At 44.9% G+C, this 26,865-nt stretch overlaps 1 protein-coding gene across 2 annotated transcripts in view; it reads left to right on the forward strand.

Moving 5' to 3' along the window:
• The window catches only part of SLIT3 (slit guidance ligand 3), a 627,330-nt gene that overhangs the window by 407,110 nt on the left and 193,355 nt on the right, over positions 1 to 26,865 (forward strand). For both annotated transcript variants that reach the window (XM_003936171.4, XM_010346663.3), the window contains exon 5: positions 1,533 to 1,604. In XM_003936171.4, coding sequence (XP_003936220.2) covers positions 1,533 to 1,604 — 72 coding nt within the window. The remainder of the gene's footprint in view (positions 1 to 1,532; positions 1,605 to 26,865) is intronic.

The raw sequence follows: 26,865 nt of genomic DNA on the forward strand, positions 1-26,865 counted from the left end.
GTCAACTAGGACCTCTCTAACCTGTGACCAGCAAGTTCTCCTTATAGGACCCCGTACCAAGGATATAGTTGGACAAGTGTCCCCAAAATGTGCATGCAGAGAAATTCATCCTAGTGTTTCATTAAATAGCAAGTCAATACATAAATGCCTACCCAACAATTTAGGATCATATAGCCACTCATACAATTGGATGATATACAGCCATTTAAAACGTTGACATCGATGTACTGTTATTGACAGGGACAGATGTTCTCAATATAGCAAACAAAAATAATAGGTTATAATAGTCTCTATATTATAAGGTCATACTGGTGGAATTTATATATATGTAACTCCTAATTGGTAGCAGTAGTTAGATCTGCGTTCTTTTTTTTTTTTTTTTTTTTTTGTACCTTCATATTTGAGGATTTTTCGGGTGTTCTTTTAAAAAATAATGTGTACGTACAGGTTGCATGTGTGTGTGTCATACCTTTTATATCTGAAGAAAGTGTAAAGAGGTCACTGTGTCCCTAGCCTCCGGCTCTGCAGCCCCCACCACGCTATAGTCCTCAGAGAGGCTTCTGCAGCCCATGGCTGTGTGAGACCAGCCAGGAAGGAGGCATGGCATGAGTGTTTTGCCCGGCCAGTTCGCACGCACACTCTTGGAGGCCTGATGGGTCTTTACAGATCGATTATTCGCTGAGATCCAAGCAGGCCTGGGTTCTGAATGAAAACAGGTGCACATGTTTGGTCTAGCAAAAAATAAAAGTAGAACACAAACAAAATAAGCCCGTATCTTTCTTAGAAAGGAAATAAGGCTTTGGGAAAGCTTACAGCCTAGGACAAGACTTAGGTTTGAGCCAGCTGTGAGACCTGACACTATCCCTTCTTCCCCTCCTCAAAGCAACATGCTGGCACTGCTTAATGCTAGAGGAGGTGCCTGTGGGACCGCCACTTTGGATGGATTTGTGGAAATGCAATTTGAATTTATCATGCCTGTCACTGAGAAGATCCAGGGGCCCCCAGGAATCCCTGGGACTCTAGAATAAGCTGAAGTGGTCATCCCCCCTGCCCCAGAAAATCAGAATGGGCAGGCTCTGTTCCAATCCCAGATTACAAAGGCGGACCGTCCCGAGCAGCAGAGGACAGCCCTGAGAGATGGGAGATTGAGCTGCGTTGACCCCACAGTGGGGGAGGAATGTCGTGTGGGGGTTGGGATGGGGGGCAGGGAGTTGTCACCAGGAGGTGGGAAAACAGAATTGGGTGCAGTATGAGCAACAAATAACCCAGCATCTTGGCTCGTGGCCTGGAGGTGCGAGACCACCCACAGAGCCCGCCCTGGAGGCGAGCTGCTTAAACCATTTCAGCAAAGGCCATCACTTGAAGAACAATGTGAATGCTTGTAGCAGCCTGGGGCCCGAGACCACACAGCCCCCAAACTACTCTGACTGCAGAGGCAGCAGCCTGGGGAGGGGGATTGTTATCATTTAATGAGATGCAGATCGAACCGGCCTGAGTCTTTAACGCAGTGTGCCTCTTCTCTTCTTGTTTAGAGATTTGAGTGAAAACCAGATCCAGGGGATCCCAAGGAAGGCGTTCCGCGGCATCACCGACGTGAAGAACCTGTAAGTGCTGTTTTCATTGCTTCAGTACAGATGTGGCTGACTTGGGCTCTCTGATCAGAGTAGGGGTGAGGGATGGGACAGGAGGGTGGTCCAGGCGCCTTCAGAGATGAGATGGAGGGCTGTGCTCAGGTGGTTTCTAGGGAGCACACATCCGATGCCACAATAGTGTCATAGAAGCCTGTGCTTCGCTGGTTAGTCATTCCCAGGTATGAGCATTGGCGCCTCAGAGCCTGCTGAGTTACAGCCTGGCCCTACAGAACCCTGGGGCAAACTTTGCCCAACATCATTATCATCTTCTGTAAAATGGGGATGGCAACCTTGTTGGGCCTGTTTTTTTGCAACGGAAAAAGTGTTTAAAAGAAAGAAACAGCCTAGTGCCCCATACACAGTATGTGGTCAATCACTCTTATTAATAGGATCATCATCGGCTCCTGAGAGAGCATTGGGACCTATATCCCAGGAAGATGGGGAGACATAGCCAGATCCACTTCCACTGCCCTAGGATTTTTTTTTAATACTTTTAATTTTGAAATGATTTTTGATTCTCAAAAGTTTCAAAAAATAGTAGACAAGTCCAGGTACCAGCTTCCCCCAATGGTAGCATCTGATGTAACCACAGCACAGTATCCACACTAGGGAACTGGCACTGGCACGCTCCACGGACCTTATTCTTCAGATCTCACGTTCCACGTGTGCTCACTTGTGTGCACCTGTGCGAGGGCGGGCATGAGTAGTTCTGTGTGATTTCATCACATGCAGATTCGTGCAGCTGTCACCACCGTCGAGAGGCAGGACATTTTTAATGTCGTCCGTCATGACATTTTTAAACTTTGACCGTTTCCTACCTGGCTTCTACTGACCCCTTGTGTGTGACTCCTGGGCTCCTGCAAGGACTGTGCCTTGAATTTTGCACCTAAATCATTGTGCCCATGGGGTCAGAACATGCGTTTGGAGAGAGGTAGAGAGGAAGGTCTGGTTTGGCTGAGCAAACACTTCTGCCCAGCAGCCTTCTTTGCAGCCCCAGATTCAATTTGAGACGTCTTAAGGGAGGCTTAAAAAAAGACATTGTCACTTTTCCCTATAATGAATGCAGGGGTTTTAGTTTACTGGCACACTGAAGGCAGCTGGTGATGGCTTCCAGATGCAGGTTATCTGCCTCCCCTGTGGCCTTAGCGGAAAGCTTTTGGTGTTTAACATGCAGAGCACACAAGAGGGCAGAGGCGTCTCGGGGGTGGGTGGAGGGAACAGAGAAGCAGAGAGGACTTTGCAAGGGGCTGGAGGACAAGGAGGCTGCTCGCTGCCGCTTCTGAGGGTGTTTTCCTAAGAGCAGGAGAGGGCGGGGTGGAGCAGCCACAGCCACAAAGAATGGGAGTTTCTTTGCAGGACAGGTGTAGGCTTCTCACAAGAAATAACCTCCTGACTTTACGTATCTTCCTGAGAAAACAAGATGCAGAAAACCAAACCTTCAAAACCACTAAATAAATGAGGAGAGACCTTCTATCATCCTGAGCTGGCCCTTTTAACCTTTCAGAGTACTTTTCTAGCGTTTCATTCCACGCATTCCGAGAACTCAAGACTGTTCACATGAACCAAAAGCAGCTACGTTAATTAGCCTGCCAGAATGTCAGGGTGCAAGAAAATGGAGGCCCAGAGACGGGCAGTGACTAACTCGGGGTCAGCCAGCTCTCTGATGATTGAACCCCAAAAGAACATTTTGCATATATAGTGATATATTGGTCAGAGCTCATGATACTAATTTTAAATGGATCAGGTAAGCAAAAAGAACATATTATAGTGATGTATAAGCAAGGCTGTACAGTTAATTACCAACTATGTTTTTGATTGTTAAGAAAGTGAGTAAATCCCACAATGGTTCTTTTTTTTTTTTTTTTTTTTTTTTTTTTTTTTTGGAGACGGAGTCTCATTCTGACACCTAGGCTGGAGTACAGTGATACCATCTCAGCTCACTGCAACCTCCGCCTCCAGGTTCAAGCGATTCTCCTGCCTCAGCCTCCTGAATAGCTGGGATTACAGGCACACACCCATTCCTGGCTAATGTTTTTATTTTTAGTACAGACGGGGTTTCACCATGTTGGCCAGGCTGGTCTCAAACTCCTGACCTCGTGATCCACCCACACTGGCCTCCCAAAGTGCTGCGATTACCGACGTGAGTCACTGTGCCCTGCCAACAGTTCTTAATAGTTGCTAGGGTTTCTCAGATTTTGTTTTACAGGACCTCTTTTTCCTCCTTATAATACCTCTACCTACACAAACCCCTCAGGAGTTAAAAGGTTCAAGATTCTGTAAACCCAGACTCCTAAGTCACGCCAGCACCCACCATCAGCCCACCCTCTAAGCCACGCACCTGTGTGTTACTCGGGAGTCTGAACCCAGCAAGGGTCTTCTCTTTGTTTATACCCACTATCAGCAGGTGGGCTTGGGAAAAGAAGGAAGGGGAGTGAACTCACTGCCTAAAGGATGAATTAACCAAAAACACCTTAGGTGGATTGAGGACTGTGTACTTCTAATCAGTTCAGTCAGCAGGCACAGTCAGCAGGCAGGACCCTTAAGGCCCCAGAAGTACAATTCGTGTTCTCCAGTAGCTTACAGTGTAACTGGGGACAAGAATCATGTAAATACAAGAAAATGTTTAGTAGAATGCCAGTCAACATGGAAGTTGGCTAATGAGTAGCTATATGTAACGAGGGGCTGTCAGAGCTCAGAAGGGACAAGCAGTTTTAGGCAATGTAGCCTAGCGGTTAGAAGCATGGTTTTGGCAGTCTCATCGAAGTATCTATGAATTCCATGAGTTCTAGGTTCTGAGTCTGTGGCCTTAAGTATATTACTTGATACTTCTAAGCCTAGGTTTCCACTGTATAAAATAAGGATGATAGTTGGAGTTGCCTCACAGGGGTTTTGTGAAGGTTAATAAAATAATGTACGTGAATAACTTAGTCCTATGCTTGATACTCCTTTTTTATAATAGTGAAGACTGTCACTGGGCCTGAATGGTGGTTAGGATTCACAGAGTAAATAATGAAAATAGTACATGCAAAGTACAAAGGCAAAACTGTATAAAACTGTTTCCAGCAGAGACATCTCATGGGAGCGGAGGGATCTGAGGCAGAAGAGTGTGTGATTGGGTCAGAAAGAGAGGTGGAAGCCGGTGGCTGGAGAGCTTTGACCGCAAGGGGCATGGGCTTTAGATGTAGACACTGAGAATGTGGATGGCTTTTGCCCTGGGACAGATCGTGATGAAAACATTGATTCTGGAAGAGGAACCGAGGACAGGAGGAGGTGGCAGAGGAAAGGTTGAGGCAGGAGATGAGGCTGTAGTCCCATGGGAGAGCGCAGGCTCATATCTCTTGCAGGCTCTCTCGGGAGACAGCAGCAGGCAGAGGACAGAGAGTCCAAAGTAGACAGTCCCTGGGGACAAAATCAACAGATCTTAGCGGTCAGGGAGTTATTAGAGGCCACAGAAAAAGAAGTGAAAAATGGTTGGTTCCAAGTTCAGACAATACAGACAATGATGGCAAATTCTCATCATCATTCATTCACACATCCATCAAACTATTTTTTGAGTTCCTTTTAAGTGCCAGTTCTGGGGAAAACAGCAGGGTGTAAGATATTGCAATATAAATCTGTGAGCACTGTCTTCTTGAAGCATCCACTTCACAGACATGGAAAGGTCAGGAGGAAGAGCTGGGCTTGGAAGATCCTGGGCTGGGTTGTAATCACATTGGATGTGAAGTGATGTCAAATCTTCCGTGGGCATTGTGGACAGAGCATCTTCTCTGTGTGAGGAAGTTCGTGATCTGACATCCTGTCCAGTTCCTGCTGGTTGAAGGACTTTGCTAAAGCCACGCCATGTCTCTGGTTCTCAGTTTCCTTGGTTTTAATAAGAGGGAGTTAGACTAAATAATCTTATAGCCCAAGAGAAAAAGTCGTATGGGTAATTAGAACCATAGGACCTGAGCTGAGGATCTGATGCTTCATGGAAGGGAAGCATCTGGGCAGAGGTGATAATGAAGCTGTGTGTTTAAATATGCATCAGCACATGGAAAATAGGAGACACTTAGCACAAATTAAATTTCTATAAAACCTGCTAAGGAAACACTCCTCCTACTACCAGTCTTCAATTATGGAGATTGTCTACCTTGTGAATGATAAATAACAAATTTTAAATCTCCGAGATGCACATCCTGTCATCAGGCTGAGAACCACCACCCAGCCCCTGAGCCTGCTGCACCACCGTGTGTGAGCTCAGGGAATTCACACCATTCCACTATTAACTTAAGAGAGAGTAGAAGATAAATTACTGGCGTATTCAGCTTCCAACGACATGCTACGTAAAATGACAACCAGTCTGGCCTACATGTAACACCATATGCTTTATTAAAAGGAGAAAATCAAGATCTGGTTCACAAAATAATAATTTTGTAGTTTTGACATATATTTTCTTTGCTTGCACTGACATTTCCCTTTAAGAAGGAAAAGACTGTGGCCAGGCGTGGTGGCTCATGCCTGTAATCTCATCACTTTGGGAGGCAGAGGAGGGGGGGATCACCTGAGGTCAAGAGTTTGAGACCAGCCTGGCAAACATGGTGAGACCCTGTCTCCACTAAAAATACAAAAATTAGTGGGGCATGGTGGCAGCTGCCTGTAATCCCAGCTGCTCGGGAAGCAGAGGCAGGAGAACTGCTTGAACCCGGGAGGCAGAGGTTTCAGTGAGCCGAGGTCGCACCATTGCACTCTAGCCCGGGAGACAAGGAAACTCAGTCTCAAAAAAAAAAAAAAAAAAAGAAGAAGCTGTGATACCCACATTTTCCACATAAAATTCAGTTTTCATCAATGTACATAATTTGGTAAAAGTCAGCAGATAAAATTAGCCCTAGGCCTCTGCAACTAACCTACCATCAGTAACACACCCAGCCATCTTTTAGACTTTGCCATAGACACTTGTGCCCACCCAGGTTCCTTTCCGCACTGCCATGCCAGCAAACAGGACAATAAAACGATCACAGAAGCGGCTACAGAGCAGAGTCCCTTTCACCTGAGCAAGTAGGCAAGCGTGCAACTTTTATCAGAGCCAAGAGAAAGGACACAGGTGGCCTCTGAGCCCTGCGGACCTGAGGAGCCAGTAGCATAATGCTCTCAATGAAGGGACTGGACGCCCTGCTCCTCCAGACAGCAGAAGGAAGCCCCTAATTGCTTCCTGCTTCTCCAGAGAAGAGAAAGTAATTATCTGGGGATGCCACTCTACGCAATTACTGAAAGCTTAATGGGCTGGTCCCATTCTTCACTACCTGCCTAAAAGGGCGGGAGGTGCTGTATTTAAGGAGGGACAGGCAGTTCAATGGACAAAGTGATCTGGATGGAGAGAGACCTTTGAGAGACTGACCTGCAGAGAGACCAACACTCGCCACACAACAATGAAATGCCTGCTGTATGCAGAAACTGTGCTAGGTACTGGACAAAGACACAGTGAAAAAGAGACAGAAGGAGAGAAAGAAAAAGAAATCATAGAAAGACGTAGAGATAGAACCAAAGGAAATGAATTGGGAAAAGAAAGAGAGATGGCAAGCCGCGGTCCCGCTGAGCATAATAAGAAAAAGACAAAGACCAGTATAGATTGTTTTTGTTTTTTTTTTAAATGTCCCCTTGCCCTGTCTTTCTCAGCAGTTATGTTTTCCTCTGTTTTTCAGTTTCTATTTGCGAGGACTCTGTAGGACATGCATTCCAGAAGGGAAAATCAATAACCCCTGTCTCTGCCAGCTAGCAGAATTTGGAATTGACGCTTTCAAAACAAAGCTGGGCAGGCAGCCTTTGTGTTCTCTAGTTAGGCTGTGTTACCGCACCGCCTGCGTCTGCCCTCCTGCTTCCTGAGATTAATGAGGACTGTCTCCGCCCCGGTGAGCAGGCAGTAATCTCATGTGAGAGTGCGGAAGGTGTAGGGAGGGACACTGGCACCCGTTCCCGTTGGTAGCATCTCTGTCTGCTCGTCTCGGCAACCATATGTTTTGTCCCTGCCCCTGGTGCAGCGTCCACACTCCTGGTCTTGCCCTGAAAGGCTGTACAGGAGCTGAGTGCTCTCACTTACCTCGTGCTTCCCATGCCCCTTTCATCCCCTGAATACCCCAAGCTCCTTCCTGCCCCAGGACCTTTGCACTTGCTGCTCCCTTAACACACGATGCTATACCCTCAGACCTCCACACAGCTGGCTCCTTCTGATCCTTCACGTCCCAGCTCAAATGTTGCTTGCTGTCCCTTACTGCCTTCCCTCTCTATCCCATCACCCAGTGATATTTCTTCAGAGCACTTACCACTCTCTGAAATTATCTTGTTTATTTCTTGTTACTGGATGTTATCTTGTTATTACTTGTCTCTGGATGCACATAGCAAACGTTTACACAGATATCCTGCCTGCTTCAATCACGGTGGCATCCCCAGTACCCAAATCGTTCATGGCAGAGAGTAAACTAAACTAAAAATGTATCGAAAGAATGGCTGTTCATTCATTTCACAGGTCGTTGCCGATGGCCTATTACATACCAGAAATCACACACATTGTCAAAATGTTTTCTATAAAAATTATACATACCATACTATAGAAATAATGTATGATAACAGTATTAATACATAAGAATAATATACTACAGGAAAGAATAAAGTGCTGCTTGTATCCAAAGAACTCACAGTCTAATGATACTCCCATTTCCTAGATGACGAAATTAAGTTTACTAGTGAGGGAGTCAATTAGTAAACCAGCAGTCACAGGACGTGGGTTAAGACATCATTGGGGGTAAGGACAACTGTGTGTGGAAGCCCAGGGAGACAGGTCTGATTCTGGCTTCACTCAGGAAATGACATGAGTTGAGTCTTGAAGGATGCATAAGAGTTCATCTAGGGAGTCAGAAGGAACAGCGTGTGAAAAGTCACTAACATGTAAAGGGACAGAGGTGTGTGAAAGAGTTGATCTTGTCAGAGATCTGTGGCTGCAGTGTAGCTAGCAGGAGAGGCAGTAAAGAGCAATGAGGTTAGGGAGGTGAGGAGGTGCAGGGAAGGAGCGCCTTGAACCCCAGGACCCGTAGAGCAATGGGGCTTCACTGAGGGGTTTCTAACAGAGGAGAGGCATGATCAGATTTTCACTTAAGAAAAACAGCTCCAGCAGCAGCGGGGAGGGTGGATTGCTGAGAGGCCGAGACTGAAGCTGTGTGGGCAGTGAGGAGACTTGTGCAGTTGTTCAGAAATCACAGGGGCCTAAATCGAGCAGGTAAAGTGGAGCTAAAAAGGCAGAGTCAAACTGCAGGGGATGGCTAGCTGGGTGGGCAACTGAGTGCCTGTCACCAGGGCTTATCAAGCAGAGGCAGAATGGACTTCCGTGCTTGCGGGCTCTGACGCCGAAGAGTGCCTGGCTCTTGTCACAAATGGAGTGGTGCGTCTTGAAGGGGGATTGAGGAAAATCTGCTCATTTGAGGCAGGGCCATGCAGATTTATCGTCTTCCCAAGTGCAGCAAGTTTCACAGCCTTTCCTGCTTTGCATTCCTGGCGGAGAGTGTCAGGTTCAGAAGTGCTGCTAGAGGAAGTCGCGCTGGGCCCGTTTGCTGAATGCTACCCAAAAATGCTATCTAAAGAAAGGGGTCTAGCTGCCTGCCTGCCTCCCTCCACCCTTCTCTCTCCCTGCCTTTTTTCCTCCCTCTTCTCTTGCCTTCCCCCTCATTCCTTTCTGTTTTCTTCCCTTCCCCTCTTCCTGTCTCCCTTCTTCATTTCATTTCTTTTTTTTTTCCCTTTTTTTTTTTTTTTTTTTTTTTTTTTTTTACAATAGAGTTTTGCTCTTGCTGCCCAGGCTGGAGTGCAGTGGCATAATCTCAGCTCACTGCAACCTCTGCCTCCTGGAGTTCAAGCGATCCTCCCACCTCAGCCTCCTGACTAGCTGGGATTACAGGCGCCCGCCACGACACCTGACTAATTTTTTGTATTTTTAGTAGAGACGGGGTTACACCATGTTGGCCAGGCTGGTCTCAAACTCCTGCCCTCAGGTGATCCGCCCACCTTGGCTTCCCAAAGTGCTGGGATTACAGCCGAGAGCCACAGTGCCCGGCCACCTTCCTCCTTTCCTTTCTCCCCACTTCCCTCTCTTCATTCCTTCTTCTTTCTCTACCTTCCTTCCTTCCTGTTTTCCTCCCTTCTCCTTCTCTTCTTCCCTCTCTTCCTCGCTCCCTTCCCTCTTCCTTCTCCCTTTCTCTTTTCGCCTTCTCTCTCCCTCCCTTCCTTCCTCTTTCCCTCCCTTTCAGTCTCTCTCCCTCCCTCCCTTTCTCCCTCTTTCCTCCCTTCTTTCCTTCTTCTCTCCCACTCTTCCTTTTTTCCATTCATCCTTACACAGATTATCACTGAACCCTTACTCTTCTCTGACCTGAAGAACATCTTAAAAATAAGGACGATGAATAAGACACGGTCCTGCTCTTGTGAATTTTAGTCTGCAGGGGGAGACAGACAGACAGCAGGCATGTATCACACGGTAAGCCCTCCCCAGGACACGCTTCTCCATTCGCCCCAGGGCCGGCAGCGGAAGTGCTCAATAAATACCAGTTGATTCGTTACATTTCCCGAAATGAGAAAAATAGAAGACACAGGTAGGTTTGACTCCATTCGTCTGATAAACACATGATAGAGCATTATCCAAAGGCAAGGAGAGAGTGGTGGTAAATGGCCCATCCCAGAAATTCTGCCTGGGATTGGAAGTTACACTGGTGACAAGTAGAATTTCTTCTAGGCCAAGATGACACAGTTTCATAGACAGTACAACAGGTCCTCTGGCAGGCTTTGCCTATTACTAAAACACTCCTCCTGAGTAGACAGTCACAACTGTCTACTCAGCTGTCCTCCTCCTCCTGTAGCTTGTAAGTTATGTAAAAGGAGAGGGTGAGTCTTCCTTGTTCATTGTTCCATTTTCAAGAGTTAGCCCTATGCCTGGTACATAGTATATGTTCAATAAACAATAAGCAAAGGAATAAATGACTTGTGGAACAAAGAGACTCCCATTTTTAGAGAACAGCTAAAACCCTGAATGAATGAAGGGGCGTGATTATATCATATCAAAGAAGAATAAAGTCAGGGCAGCAGGAAGCAGCCCAGAGAAGCATTCATGATTTTTCAGGACAATGGAGAGCATTATTTGTAATCCAGCATTAAAATGTATTAACTGAGACAATTTGATTTGTGGACCAATTTTTTTTTAACTCATCACAGGTATTTAACCCCTTTGAGCACAAAATACACGGCAAGGAAGGTCTTTAAAACAAGCTGATAAAATAGAATTCTGTCTTTCATATGCCCTGGCAAGAAGGCACAGTGATTCTGACCCCCTCAAAGTAGGTCTCAGGGGTCTTAGGAGACATTTGCCATTGAACCGAGTCTTCACCTGGAGATTTTTAGCTCCAAAGAGAGATGTCAGGGACTTAGGAGGAGAGGAGTATTAACGTGGGATCACACTTTGAGACTCTAGTATCTGCCGATGTTCTGAGTCTTTATTTATTGGGTCCAAGTGAGTATAGTGATTAAAAGTATGAGTTTTGGAATCAGGTTTGATTTTTTTTTTCAGCTTTCCCTCTTACTACCTGTATGAGCTTGGGTAGGTTTCTCAATACCTCTTAGTCTATAAAGTGGAGAAAATACTAGTGAGGAGTCCGAGAGGGAGAAACGATGTGCCTCACATTTGTGCATTGCTTTCTGGTTTGCACTCAGCCTTCATGTGCATTATCTTATTTTTGACAGAGAGAGAAAGTAAGTCTCACTTTGTCACCCAGGCTAGACTACAGTGACGCCATCTTGATTCATTGCAACCTCTGCCTTCTGGGCTCAAGCAGTCCCTCTGCCTCAGCCTCCCAAGTAGCTGGGACTACAGGTGCGAGCCACCACACCCAGCTAATTTTTGCGTTTTTTTTTGTTGAGACAGAGTTTTGCCACATTGCCCAGTCTGGTCTTGAACTAGTGGGTTCCAGTGATCCTCCTGCCTTGGCCTCCCAAAGTTCTGGGATTATAGGTGTGAGTCACTATGCCTGACCATATGTATTATCCTGTTTAATTACCACAACAGTCTTGCAGGATCACTGGAGAAAAGTTGTTTATCCTCTAGATGTAGAGGTGGAAATTGAGGCTCAAATTCGGAACTCTCCCAAGGCCACAGAGCTGGTCATGGCAAGGCTACCAGAGGATCCCAAGATTAGCATGGACTCTCAAGCAGTGTTGTTCTGAGTGATTGGCCAGGAAAAACCCTGAGATTTCTAAGTATGGGGGGATGCCTTGAAGGAAACAGCAGATACAGACAGATCCATGGGGAAGGTTGAGAAAGCATTTCTGGCTTCCAGTACCATCCAAAACCCAAGGTAGGAGCAGGCTGTGAAGGTCACAACTGGGACAGAACTTCCAAGAAGATCATCAAGATTGTTTGAAAGTATGTCTTTAGGCTAGGTGCAGTAGCTCACGCCTGTGATCCCAGCACTTTGGGAGGGCGAGGCGGGCAGATCATGAAGTCAGGAGATTGAGACCATCCTGGCTAACATGATGAAACCCCATCTCTATGAAAAATGCAAAAAATTAGCCAGGCATGATGGCACGTGCCTGTAGTCCCAGCCACTCGGGAGATTGAGGCAGGAGAATTGCTTGAACCCAGGAGGCAGAGGTTGCAGTAGCTGAGATCACACCACCACACTCCAGCATGGACAACAGAGTAAGACTGCATCTCAAAAAAAAAAGAGAGAAAAGAAAAAAAGATAGTATGAAGTTTTTTAAAAAATTAATAGACTATATTTTTAGAGCGTTTTCGGTTTACAGAAGAACTGAGTGGAATGTGTAGAAAGTTTCCATATCCCCCCAACACACAGCCATACAATTTCTCCTACTCTTAACACCTTGGTCAGTGTGGGATGCTTGTTACCACTGCTGAGCCAATATTGATACATTATTAACTAGAGTCCTAGTTTACACTAGGGTTCGCTGTTTGGTTTGTACATTGAATGGTTTTGACAAGTGCGTAATGACATGTATCCACTATTACAGTGTTGTATAGAATAGTGTCGGTGCCCTAAAATTCCCTATGTCCCACCTATTCATCTTTCCTTCCATTCCCCTGAGCCCTAAAGTGTGAGTTTTAAACGTGCAGGTAAATTCTTTCATCTTCACAACAGCTTATATTTATTTGGTTTTTCATACTGTCAGATAAGAGTCTCCTTTTTCTTCTTTGAGAGAGGGTAAGTGACTCCCGTGTGTCAAAGTGCACAGAGCAAGTCAGCAGGACTGCCAAGCCCTGACCCAGCTTCCCAGCCACAGTGTGAGGTGTATGAACACAAAAATTTCTGCTTCAGAGAAAAGACCAGTGGTCCAAAGACCCTGTGTGGTCCTGGAGCTGTGCTCCCCATATAAACTCTGAGGAGGCTGACATAATGGTTAAGTGCTCAGACTCCAGAGTCAGGCTGCCTGGAGTCCAACCCTGGTTCTTACCACCTTTTCAATCGTGAGCAAATTGTATACCTCCCTCTTAGCCTCAGTTACCCCATATGTTAAGTGGAAATAATATTATCTACCTTTATGATGTTGTTATGAAGAGTAATAATTATTATTGCTGCTTTTATTCTGTCTCCAAGAATGAATTTAGCCCAGGTTATCATATCTGAGAGGCTAAATCTTCCCTTTATAGAATAATATGTACCCAAAGGGAAAGTCATATTTCTAGTTTCCTGTCTCTGCGATGACCCTCCCTAACTAGTAGAGATATTTAATTCATCATTCCTCTTATTTCTTTGGGTGGGGCTGACCTGTTCTGGCATACGGCTTCCAATGGGCTAGGTATAAAGTAGGCCAGGGAAAAAGATGGTGCACTTTCCCTGCCCTGCCCCTTCCTCTTGTCCCCACCGAGACATGGCAAGTACCAAAAGAACCCAGGAGTCCCAGCTCTGCTATTATCCACTGCCCTCCTAGGGTAGGCTGAAAAATGGCTCCTCTGAAAATGCCTACATCCTAATCTCTAATATATGTGAATCTGTACTCCACATAGCAAAAAGGATTACGAATTAAGTTTCTTCAAATGGATAGATTATCCTTGATTATTTGACGGGGTCCAGTGTAATCGGAAGGATCTTTATAAGAAAAAAGACATGTGCTGGAAGCAGAGAGAGAGAAAAGACCGTGTGATTCGGGGAAGGAGGACAGCCCCAGTCTGGGAAAAGACAGGGAAACAGATTGTCCCCCGGGGCGTCCAGAAGGAACGCAGTCCTACCAACACCTTGACACGAGCCCAGTGAAACTGATCTAGGTCTTCTGACCTCCAGCTTTCTAAGACAATAAATTCATGTTGTGTTAAAACACTCAGTTTGTGGTAATTTGTTATAGCAGCCACAGGAAACGAGTACTAGAACCACCCTCAGGCTTTCGCCCAACCCTGTCCTCTGGATTTCCTTTTCTATTAAAATAAATCATTGACATAAAATCAGTGAATTTCACATTGTGTTCTGAGAAACTCTGCTGCTGCTTCAAGAGCCCATACATAAAAAAGTTACTTTTCTACCGTGATAAAGATTTAAATGGCCTCTTTTAGACATGAGTGTGCAACATGAGATTTTGTGTCACAAAGAGCCTAGTGGGGAGAAAAAGGCTAGAAAAATATCACTGGGCTTGTTAAATAATCTTTCAGGTCTACTCCGGTTGCAAAGCTTGATGATTCTTTGAGGCTGTCTTCCACCAGGGAGGAGCTAGGTTTTGTCATTGAGATAAAACGCAGTGTCAGGGTCAAGAAGCCAGCACCAGGTGGGGACAGCAGAAAAGAAAATCAGGATAACACCAGGTCTCTGGACTCAGCTGGACTTTGGAAGCTTGACTCCGAGGTTGAGGGTCTGAGGTGGGCTTGCTGTGGGAGGGAAGGAAAGGGGAAGAGTGGGGTGTTGACTGTGGAGTAATTATCTGGAATGGGGCTTAGGGCTTTTGAAAGTTTTCAGACATTCTTGGGACTGGTTAGGGATTTCTGCAGCAGGGCTAAGTTTAACTGGCTTTCTTGTGCAATCTCCCTTCCTCCTCGTATCCCGAGATTAAACTACTTTGCGTCTGGGGGAAACAGCCAGTTCTGGATAGGTAATTCTTAGAGACTCTTGTGAAGACGTGGTCAGCCAGTGATCAAAAATATTTGCTGGATGAATAAATAAGTTGTTTGTGCAGCGTGCAGGACAGAGGTTTTCAGAGTCTGAGATCTCTGCCGCAATACTGCTCATGGTATATGTGGGTCTTTTACTGGAGCGGATGTTTCGGAGCAGGCTTGTATCAGAACTGACACATCCATATGCCGGCGCAGAGCACTTCTGTGTCTGCCACAAGCATTCAGTTCTGTAAATGGACGTGTTACGATGTGTCCATTTACACCGACAGCTATTATTTGCCATTGTTAACATTCTCCTTTAAAGTTCTCTCTATAACCAGTCCCCAGGCACAAGTGCGCAAACCTAAATTACTTTTAAATGCCGGCGATCAGTTCTTGGGTACTGTGTCTGCCAGGAAAACTTCCTAGCCAGACAGATAAGTACCCAGCAGATAAGGTTTGGTATACACGGCACATGGTCCAATAGCAGTTCTGAGATTTCCCAGCGAATTAGCATTTGGTTTTTCAGGTTGTGCTCCTTTTTCTGCTAATAGGGATAACATTTCTTGGGCTCAGGGATTGGATATTTATCTGAGATAACTACTAAGCCCCATAATTTACCCCCAAATGGTCGTATCTCCCCACTGCCCACATGGACACCAAATAAACAGAGGCTGTGTCAAGGAAGGAATGAAGCCGGAAACAGACATTCCTTCTTAGTAGGCAATAAGCTTTTATCAAGCCCTGACTATGTATCAGACAGAATTCTTATTAGTTTCTACCTATTATCTCATTTAATCTTCATGACAACCTAATGATTACCATCACCAGTTTACAGATGATAAAAACGGAGGCACACAAAAGTGAAATGATTGACCCAGGGTCACATAGTCAATGAGTGGCAGAACTGGGACTCGGACTCAGAGAGTTGACTTCTAGAACCTGGAACCTGAGCCACTCACTAGGCTATGCTGCCTCAGGTTCGCAAAGTATTTAATGAAAGGCAAAAACTGTGGTCTAAGTCCCGCCTCCAGACAGGTATGATTTTCTTCTGTTGGGATTTCAAAAATCAGTAAATTTTGCTTGAAAATGTGAATTTCCAGCTTCTCTGGGGAAATGAAACGCATCCAGGCCTGCCTGGCAACAGCAGGCTGAGCTGAGTGGCAGTGGCAGCTTCCCTCTTAAACATAGTGTGTGCTCTCCTGTCAGCAGCAGGTTTACTTCATTTGTCCTGCAAGCTTCTAGGGAGTCCCACTGATACCTGGAAGCATCCTAAAGGAAGAGCTACCAGCCCACCTCTTACCCAAGAAAGACCCCATTCTCCAATAGGATAGTTGAGTTTTTCTCTTTCTGCTTTGCCAGCTGGTGATCTTGGGCATGCTGCATCTCCTCCCTGAGCCTTCATTTCCTTTTCAATAAAATAAAGGTAATTAACCCTTAATCAAGCCATAATTTTTTTGTTGTTGTTGAGATGGAGTCTCACTCTGTTATCCCATGCGGGAGTGCAGTGGTGCAATCTCGGCTCACCGCAACCTCCGTCTCCCAGGTTCAAGCGATTCTCCTGGCTCAGCCTCCTGAGTAGCTGGGATTACAGGCACGCACCATCATACCCAGCTAATTTTTGTGATTTTAGTAGAGATGGGGTTTCACCATGTTGGTCAGGCTGGTTTTGAACTCCTGATCTCATGATCCACCCACCTCGGCCTCCCAAAGTGCTGGGGATTACAGGCATGAGCCACCGGGCCCAGCCCAAGCCATAATTTTTAATATGAAAGTTAAATGAACCTGTAGTCTCAGCTGCTAGGGAGGCTGAAGTGGGAGGAATGCTTGAGCCCAGAAGTTTGAACTTGCAGTGAGCCACACTGGCAGCAGTGCACTCCAGCCTGGGCAACACGGTGAGACCCGGCTCAAAAACCAAATCAGTCAAATGAGGGGACATGTGAAAAAGACTTAGGGTAGAGCTTGGCACAAAGTAGATGCTCAGTAAATATAGTGTTAATATTCTGCACACCCATCCTCATGCAGGCTTCATCCTTCATTGATGCACAGAGAAATTATCCTACAGTTGGGCTATTGGCTTGTGGGGTTAGAGGAGACGGAGAGTTCTGGGGTTTGGTTTGGTAGTCTTGGGATTTTCTCTGATTCAAAAACAAGAAATTTAAAATGTTGTAGGAAATTGTCTGATTTCAAGGTGTTGGCACCTAATGCAAAATCTTCTTAAGCACTAAGTACCCATACTGTGCTGGCCAAATCCAGTCATCTGTGGGTCCCGTTCAACCACCAGCCTCTGATGTCGGTCATGCCTCCCAGTCCCTGCTGCAGACCAAGGAAATGAATGGAAGATTCTGGTGGTTTTTCCTACAGCTGCGGGTGTCAATAATCTTGTTAATATGTTGGCAAGTCTCAATGCCATATCCCTTAAACCAGTTAAAATCCAACAGCCTGCAAAGGCCTTGAAAAAGTGACTCTAATGGTGGCAATCAAGAAGGCTTGGGGGAGGCAAATTTGGGAGCAGATCTTCCCAAAACCAATTCACATGGACCGTTGCTAATTGCCCAGAGCAGAGCACCGACCGTGGACTCGAACTTCCCTTCTGCTACGTTTGAGGCTGAACACTCTGTGAGGAACTGGGGTGCTACATCAGGATATGGCTCTGGCATGTTCCAGAAGTGAATGACTTTGCCCTACTTCTTCAAAGTCACATACCACTGGTCATTTTCACTGAAACATCCCAAAGACTCCAAATACCAAGGGACCAACACATTCTTTAGCTTGACTCATTATTGTTTATTTAGAGGGATCCTTCACTCAGTACATCCACATCTCTGTACTTCTCTGTCACCTGCACATTCTCAACTCTGTCATTGATTGCCCATTCTTTGAGAACCAAGTAGAGTCATCGACTCAGAAGTCCTACCGTTCCCTTCCCTGGCCTACTCTAGAATTTTTCTCCACTTGTTCTTTAAAGTCACAATGGTAAAGTAATAATTGCGTGGTTTCATTATAGCCATGTGCAATATTTCCATGTATGGTTTGAAAACCACCTGCTTCATTTAAAATGCAGTTGCCTCAGCCCTGTTAGCAGCTAACTGAATCCTAATTTCCGGTCAAGCCCCAGGAATCTGCATGTTTAAGCCACTCCACGGTTGATTCTATAACTTTTGAGAACCACTGGCATACTGAATACAGACTTGGCATTGAAATGAGAGATCTGGGTTCGAGTCTCAGCCTCCCCACTAGTCCTGAGCTAACTGCTAACTTCTCTATTAAGCTTGGTTTCTTCATGGAGACTAAGGGTAGTACTTAAAACAGATAATGTTTGTAAAAGAGTTAGCACTAACACACAGCACTTCAATCATTTGGATCATTTGGTTGCTGTAATAACACAGTGGGGTTGGTGGGATTATCCCTCTTTAAAAGATGAAGAAACTTGGACTTAACAAGGTTAGGTAGTTTGTCCAAGGTCAGGTAGTTTGTCCAAGGTCACACAGAAGAGTGATAATATGAACCTACATTAATCTGACTCACTGTTAACAGGGTTTAAAACAGTTGGGGTAAATCAATTCAGAATAAAAGTGAGAGCGAAGAGGCCCGAGAATAAAAAGTGGGGAACTTCCATGCACGTAAGGCAAGTGTCTGTTGTCTGCATTGGATTTTCCTGTGTGCTGCTCGGCATCTGCCCGGGAGCGGGGATGAGATAGGCGATGGTCGTGGCTTACGTTGAGTCTTTTGTTCCTAATATCCAAACCTTTGTTGCTCTTAATTTGTCAATCCCTTGGAATGTTGTCAGCCCAGGAGGTCCCACATCACAACAATGGACTGGAGAATGTGGGAGGGCCTCATCTGTAACAAAGGCAAGGAACAAAGCCTCCCTTTCAGTTACTTGGAGGCCTTTCCCCTAACAGTGGAGGGTGGAGGACCTCTGGTTCTCTTTGGAGCCTTTTTGGGTTTCTCCCTGTGAGTACGCTACAAGCTGAGGATGGAGTCTGGGCTGGCTTTCAGCTAATGCTGACTCTCCCTGCACCTTGGAAATATGACCCTGGCTAGTCTGCGAGTTCAATCCACGTGTCTTGTAGAGAGAAGCAAAAAGCTATCTTGAAAAAGAGATCCCAAGACTCACAGAGCTTCCTCAAATTGGGTTACTCTATCACAGTTGGGGTAGGTGGGAAGGTGAAGCTGTTTAATTAGAAATGGGAAAACAGTTTGAGATAAGGAATTAAACCATCAAAGAATCTAACCAATATATTAGTATTTTGTTTAACAAAGCAGATGATCAGATCGTATGTTCCCATTTAATTAAATAAAATGGAAGGTACAGTTAAAAGTTTGAAAATGATTTTTATATATGTATATATTTGCATAAGGAAAAAAGTCTGAAGGACATAAACCAAATGGTAGCAGTTATCAACTGTAAGTGATAAGAATTTGGATGATTTTATTTTTAAAATCAACTTTATTGAGTTTTAATCTACCTAAACAATGTATCCATTTTATCTATACAGTTCCATTTATTTTGACCAGTGAATAGCCATGTAACCACCACCAAAATGTCCCGTCTTCAGTCAGTCCTGTCTCCCATGCACGGACCCTGGCGAACACCAATCTGCTTTCTGTCACTATAGTTTTGCCTGTAGAACTATTTCATAGAAATGAAATCACATAGGCGAGGCATGGTGGCTCATGCCTGTAATCCCAGCACTTTAGGAGGTGGAAGCGGGTGGATCCCCTGAGGTTAGGAGTTCAAGACCAGCCTGACCAAGATGGTGAAACCCCGTCTCTACTAAAAATGCAAAAAAATTAGCTGGGTGTGGCGGTGTCTGTAATCCCAACTACCAGAGAGGCTGAAGTAGGAGAATCGCTTGAACTCAGGAGGCAGAGGTTGCAGTGAGCCGAGATAGTGCCACTGTACTCCTGCCTGGGCAACAAAAGTGAGACTCTGTTTTTTTTTTTTTTTTTTTTTTTTAAAAGAAAGAAATGGAGTCACATGGTATGTTGCCTTATGTAGCTAGCGTCTTCCACTTAGCATAGTATTTTGAAAGTCACCCTAAGTTATATTGTCAGTAATTTGTTCTTTGTTACTACTGAGTAGTATTCCACAGTGTGAATATACTTCAGTGTGTCTATCCATTCCCCTGTTGATAGGCGTTTGGGCTCTGTCCAAGTTTGGATTATGATGAATAAAGCTGCTATGAATATTGAACTATATGAGTCCTTGTGTGAACACAGGCTTTCATTTCCCCCGTGTAAATACCTAAGAGTGATTTTATATTTTTTCCTTATCCGGTTTCTAATATTTCTGCAATGACCAAACATTACTTAACAACAATGATGGCAAATACCAGAGTAGGGAAAACCCGTCGTCTATCCCATTGTCTTAGAAAGACTGTGTAAATTGAAAAGAACGCTTTTATCAGGACATATGAGCCATGGCTATCTTGACTTCAGATGGCTTATTCAGCTTCTTCCCATGAAATTTAGATGCGATTAGAAATTTTTCTTGAGTTCTTGGTAAGAATTCAGAGGACGCTGAATTGGCAAGGGTGTGGGGCCGTCTTTTTACACTGATGGTGGCAGTGCCAATTGGTGTAACCCCCTCAACAGGCAATCTGGCAACAGCTACCAAAATTGAAAATACACATGCTTTTCAATCTATCAGTTTAACTTTTACATATTCACTTTAAACATAATCTCATTCAATTCCCCAGAGATGTTTAGGTAAGTGTTATTTGCAGAGAAAATGTCTTGGGAGCTACTTAATTTCCCACCAATAGGACCCAAGTCAAATGAATCACGGTATGTTCATTCACCAAACTATTGTACAGTAGTTATAAGGAATGAGGTTGATCTTTATATATAATACGAAATATATCCAGAGCTCATAAATGAGAAAACTAGATGCAAATGGTCTGTACAGTGTTTTATCATTTGTGTTTTTAAAGCATTATGCTTGTATTTGTTCACATGTGCCTTTTTTTTTTTTGAGACAAGGTCTCACTTTGTCGGCCAGTCTGGAGTGCAGTTGGTTCACTGCGCCTCAGCCTACTGGGCTCAAGCGATCCTCCCACCTCAGCCCCTGCAGTAGCTGGGACTATAGGCATATGCCACCACATCCAGCTACTTTTTATATTTTTTATAGAGATGGGGTTTCACCATGTTGCCTAGGCTGGTCTCAAGTTCCTGAGCTCAAGTGATCCACCCACCTCAGCCTCCCAAAGTGCTGGAATTACAGGCATGAGCTACCGCACCCAGCCCACATAAGCTTTTATATATGTGAAGTATATAAATTCATAGGAAACTGACCGTAACTGCTTCTGGAAAGGCAAACTTCACAACTTGGGGGATGGGGCAGACGCATGTTGCTTTTCATTCTATACTCTTTGATCTCTCTGAATTTTCTTTTATCATGTGCATATATTTGTGTAATATGAAACAATTTTATGAGTTAAAGACATCCATCTGATCTCAGCCCAAAGAATGGGAGTGGCCCTGTTTCACTTGATTCCCTGGCATCTGATGCCAGAGCGCACTTTCCCAGCAAGAACTCTCAGGACTCTGAGCTGGCCATGCCCCACGCTGCCTCTGTCTCTGCCACTGTTGACCCTCCATAACTGAAAACCATGATCATTACCATTTGCATAAGTACAACCACATTGACCCGTGGCTGTGGCTGTCAGTTTTGAATGAGGGAGATTATTGGTATTCCACAGGCATTTCTGATTGTGGCCTTGACCAGCCCTGAGATATCTTGCAGCAACGAATCACCAGCAGCCAACCCCATGACCTTTGGAAAATGAATTTGCCTGCCATTGGGCCGGCCCCAGTTCTCTTGCCCAAGTAAAATGTCAATTAGATCACTGGCTGAATATCGCTTTTGTCTACTTAAGCATATTCAGCTCACAAAGCCATAAATGTTTGCTTGCTTCTTTCTTAAAGACTCCACACCCAAGTTCAAAGTATGCTCTTGGCTCCATATCGTCACTGGAAAAAATTGATTCACTGGGAAAATACAGATATTGAGTCATTATTCAGTCATCAGGCAAATCACAGTTTGGGTCATTGTCAACAGACTGCATTTTATTTGGGTCCATGGATGCTTTCAGGCTCATAGGATAGATGTTGCATGCGTGGCATTCATCTCCTTCTGCACTTCCATCCTGCATTGTTACCTATGACACACGGCGAAGAAGATAAAACCCCACGTTCAGGCTGGGCATGGTGGCTTACACCTGTAATCCCACCACTTTGGGAGGCCAAGGCAGGTGGATCACCTGAGGTCAGGGATTTGAGACCAGTCTGGCCAACATAGTGAAACCCCCTTCTCTACTAAAAACACAAAAATTAGCCAGGCATGGTGGCAGGTGCCTGTAGTCCCAGCAACTCTGGAGGCTGAGGCAGGAGAATCGCTTGAACCTGGGAGGTGGAGGTTGCAGTGAGCCGAGATTGTCCCATTGCAATCCAGCCTGGGCGACAAAAGCAAAACTTTGTTAAAAAAAAAAAAAAAAAAAAAAAAAAAGCAAAAAACCCCCCAACATTCTATTGATCTTTAGGATTTATATAAATTAGTGAAAAATGAATAGGGAGAGAGGCATTGCTGAGTAATGATAATTCAACCCAAAGTGATAAGAGTAAGGACACCATCATGTAGTAACATTTCAATTAACTGTAATTAGTTTCTGCAGTTTTCTGTACTTGACTTTTAAGACATGTCACAGAAATTAAAACACAAGGAGTTTTCCAAAATTTTTCTTAAGCAGAATGTCCCTGCCCCTATTCCCTTTAATCTGTCTTTTGCTGCCCATATCTTATTTATTTATTTATTTATTTATTTATTTATTTATTTATTTGAGACAGAGTCTCACTCTGTCGCCAGGAGCCAGGCTGGAGTGCAGTGGCGCAATCTCGGCTCACTGCAGCCTCCACCTCCCGGGTTCAAGCAATTCTCCTGCCTCAGCCTCCCTAGTAGCTGGCACTACCGGCACACGCCACCATGCCCAGCTAATTTTTGCATTTTTAGTAGAAACGGGATTTCACCATGTTGGCCAGGATGGTCTCAATCTCTTGACCTCATGATCCACCCGCCTTGGCCTCCCAAAGTGCTGGGATTACAGGCGTGAGCCACCGCACCCCGCCGCCCATATCTTATTTTTATATTTCAACTGGTTATTGGGGAACAGGTGGTGTTTGGTCACATGAATAAGTTCTTTAGTGATTTCTGAGATTTTGGTGCACCCATCAGCGAGCAGTGTACCCTGGACCCAATGTGTAGTCTTTCATCTCTTGCCACCTGCTGCCCTTTCCCCTGAGTTCCCAAAGTCCAATGTATCATCCTTGTGCTTTTGCATCGTGCCCTCTTTCTAATATCTCGAGAGATTTCTTTGACCCACTGTTAGCCTTAAGCATGGTTTCCAGTGACATGAAAAATAAATTGACCACAAAGCCAAGATTCTCAGCTTTAGCTCTGCTTCAGAAATGGTCCTCTTTTGTTCTCTAAGGACAGTGTTGGTCTCTTGTAGTTACATCTCTTATGGCCCTATTAAATGATGCTCTCACTGCTGCTACATAGCTAATGTTAAAAGGGGATACATCATTGCCCTGCACACCAAAACACCAACGTTCCCAAGCTAAGTTCTCCCTTACTGTGTGCCTCAGAAGTTTAAATTAACCCTTCTTGGGCTCTCTTCACATGTTCTGGCCATCTTAAAGTGAGGGCTGGTACTGAACTTCCAGCTGGGTCATCGTGAAATTGTTTCACAACATTTGCACCTCTCCAACCATTAGAATGGTCCACATGCAGCTTGGGGAACCTGCTGTCAACCAGTACAATTGGGTTGTGGATGTGCAAATTTTCTCTGATGAATTGTTAGTTGTCACGGAAGATGAGTCTTCTGGGTAGACTGTCAAGCCAAGACCCTTTTCTGGAGCAGCTCCTTAATGCAATTAGATTTCCTGAAATGATTTCCTTTCTTTGCCCATTTTACCACCAAGGCAGGTATGAGATGTGCTTTTATAATAAGTGGTTTGGCTAGCATGCAATTCCTCTACTGCTGCCAGCCTCACTGCCTATTGAAATGGGGCGAATTGGACGGGGGTGTAGGGTGTGGAATTCAGGTTGCTCTACTGAGAGTCATAGACTTACCAAGCTAGAGAGGGCTTTAAGAAATAAATCATATGGCCCAAATTTCTCCTTTTAAAAATGCGGGCGGTTGGCAAGACCAGTAACTGAGTTCTGTTGGTCTGTATCTGGGTCTTAATTTGTAAAGGTGACTGACGGATGATACAGAGAGGTCAATGCTATTTACAATAAGTTTACTGTTACTTAGAGGTTCCTAGAACTGAGAGGCAGGGTATGCCATGCAGGGTCACAGGGGAAGCACCAGAGTCGGGCAGAATGCAGAAACAGGAGGAAGGCGAAAGCTGGAGCCAAAGCCTTTATTGGGTTTCCTGGAAAAGGCATGGCAGAGCAGGGGAAACAACTTAAGAATGGCTAGTTGAATAATTCGTGTGGGCCTTGAGGGATGGGGCTGTCCTTAGCTGTCCTGTACCCAGCCTTGGGTTGATTTAGGGCAGAGTAAAGACTAGCTTGGTGTGTGAGTTAGATACAGCTGGTGGTTAGGATATGGACTTGCGGTGGGTTGGTCTGTATATGGAAGGTGGGCTTGTTGGCAATTCTTTTACTATCTCTAGGAATGAGTAGCTCTGGGAGGGTTAGTCTTTCCCCAGCCAAGAACCTTTCCCTCCCCTACCAGGATGTCGAACTACTATGAAGTAGAGAAAATTTTAAAACATAATTAATATAACCCTAAATCCCTGAGACTCCTGAATCCCTCCCCATTAGACCACCACTCCTCACCACACTGAAGCCCCAAATGGGACGAAGGAGTCAAGCATCCCTGAGTTCTAGTAATATTTCAGATTTGAAGATACAATTTAATCACCTTTTACTGTTTTAGTTTTTTCACTGGTGTATCAAGTGTCACTCTTGTCTCTAAATAGTGTGACCCAAGGGTTTAGCAATCAAGTCCTTACTTCTCTGCCAAATGCTATCTCAGGATTTTAAGTAATTCTTCTCTCTAACCCTTACTTTCCTCTTCTGTTGATAATTACGGGCTTGTTTCTGATGATCTCTGAGATCACTTTCAATACTGGCATTTTGCAACTCTATGGCTGCAACCACCCAGACAGAGGGCTGGAATCTCCTTCAGCAGAGTTGAAGTTCATAGCAGGTGATTTTGTTAATGACGTAAAGGCAAACAGTGATGTTCTGAATTTAGGTGTGTGGATAGGGAGGGAGGGAGGAAGGGAGGATCATAGATAAGTAGGTGAATGTTTCCCAAGAACTCTCAGTGTTACAGTTAGTAATCAAGGCTCAGAAAATAAGTCCAAGGAAGGTAACTCCTTAGGACCAGAAGAGTTGGACAGCCCATCCCTTTCCTCTCGCACCCCATCCTACGCCCACTCCCAAGTAAAACAGAGGTCATCTTCTGTATGCAAACCCCTGAATTCTGTTCTGAAATACGTGGGATGCATAAAATAGCAAATGCCGTCAGATCTCAAGTTGGGCAAATACAGAGACAGCATTTTTAGTCTCATTGAAAAGTAGTTGTCAGAAATATGCCATTCACTCAGAGTCTCTAAGTGCTCTGTCAAGCTTTAACTTGATTAAAATTGAAAACCACATTGCCTGAAAACCAAACGTGAAATCGAAATCTCTTTACTCAGTGCTCTTACATTCTGAAGCCTGGGCTTATGGATTATCCTCAGTTAATTTATGCCATCTTTGTGCCATACATTAATTTTGAATATATTTGTTGAAAATTTCCTGTAGCTTGCATTTATGGTTGTCAAAGGTGCTTTTATCTTGAAAAAAAAATGGTGCTGGTTTTAATTACAATTCTAAATAGCTTCATAACCATCGTGAACCCTGGATTTACATCATCTTTATGATAGCCACGCAATTCCCACTTTATTGATTTTGTCATTTGCTTCATTACAGTTAATGCAAACCTTTTGTATGGAGACAATTCTGGGGCTGCTCTCTTCTTGGAGAGGTTAGTATAGAACATCATGACCAAGAGAGACCCTGTCCCTCCACCCCCCGCTTCTGCCACAGTGCTGACCCAAGGAAAAGTCAGGATAGAAAATATTTCCAAAGTGGCTCTCCATCAGAGGCAAAAGAAACATTAGCGCTGATTATCCAACCTTTTCTGATCTGATGGGTTCAGACTTCCCCGCTTTGAAGTCCTGGAGATGGCATCGCTCATGTCATAGGACTGTGTGTTCACCCTACCGCAAGCCTCATTCACTCTCTGTTTAGAGAAGGTTGCAGCAGCAGCCACCTGCTTTCACATTGCACAAGCACCCCCTGCACCCAGCCCAGCCGGGGCCCTAGGAACCAAAGCCTAATATGGTTGATGGGATATGTGGAGTCCTGGAGGTAAATGCCCAGAATACCTACAAGTAACCTAGGGTGGAAAATCAAAACCTTCAGTGATGAACTTGAAATGGAACAGAGCGTTAAAGAAAAGAACAGAATGAAGTGAGGGAGCCTAAGGAAGTATAGGAAGACACAGCTCATCCGTTTGTATCCATCAGAGACAGGCTTCCAAGGGCCAGGAGCAGCTGAGGGAGCTCAGAACGCTGCTGGGTGTCCAATGTGTAAGGAAGGTTGCTGCAGGAGAGTTTGTGGAGAGTCCTGGGTACTATGGAAGTAGCATTTAGATGGTTGAGAAAATAGTACATTCAGTCTAGAAACAAGGAATTTTCCCCCCAGCTCTCACTTGAAACGACCTTACTGTTCCCAAACCAAGGCTTGTAAGAGAACTAGCCCTTAACTGGGATATAAAAGTAGAATGAACTTGCCAGAAAGGGCAGTACAAGTCCAAAGATCATTTCTGAAGGAGGCAAGGGAGTGGGGTGACCCATTTCTAAAATCATTTACTGGAGACTGTTGGGGAAGGTCCTAGAAGGCCCATTCTCTGCGTTTGCATCTCCTGGAACTCCTCAGTGAGTCACTCCATTTGGATTATCCCCGGGAATGGCTTTCTCCTCTTCTGCCTTCAGAGACTGTGTTCTCCACTTCCAGACTCTCATTTTTCCAATACCCTGTTAGATGTGGGAGTCTAGCCTTAGCTTTCTAAA

Source organism: Saimiri boliviensis, chromosome 20 (genome assembly GCF_048565385.1).
Source record: "Saimiri boliviensis isolate mSaiBol1 chromosome 20, mSaiBol1.pri, whole genome shotgun sequence".
NCBI lineage: Eukaryota > Metazoa > Chordata > Mammalia > Primates > Cebidae > Saimiri > Saimiri boliviensis.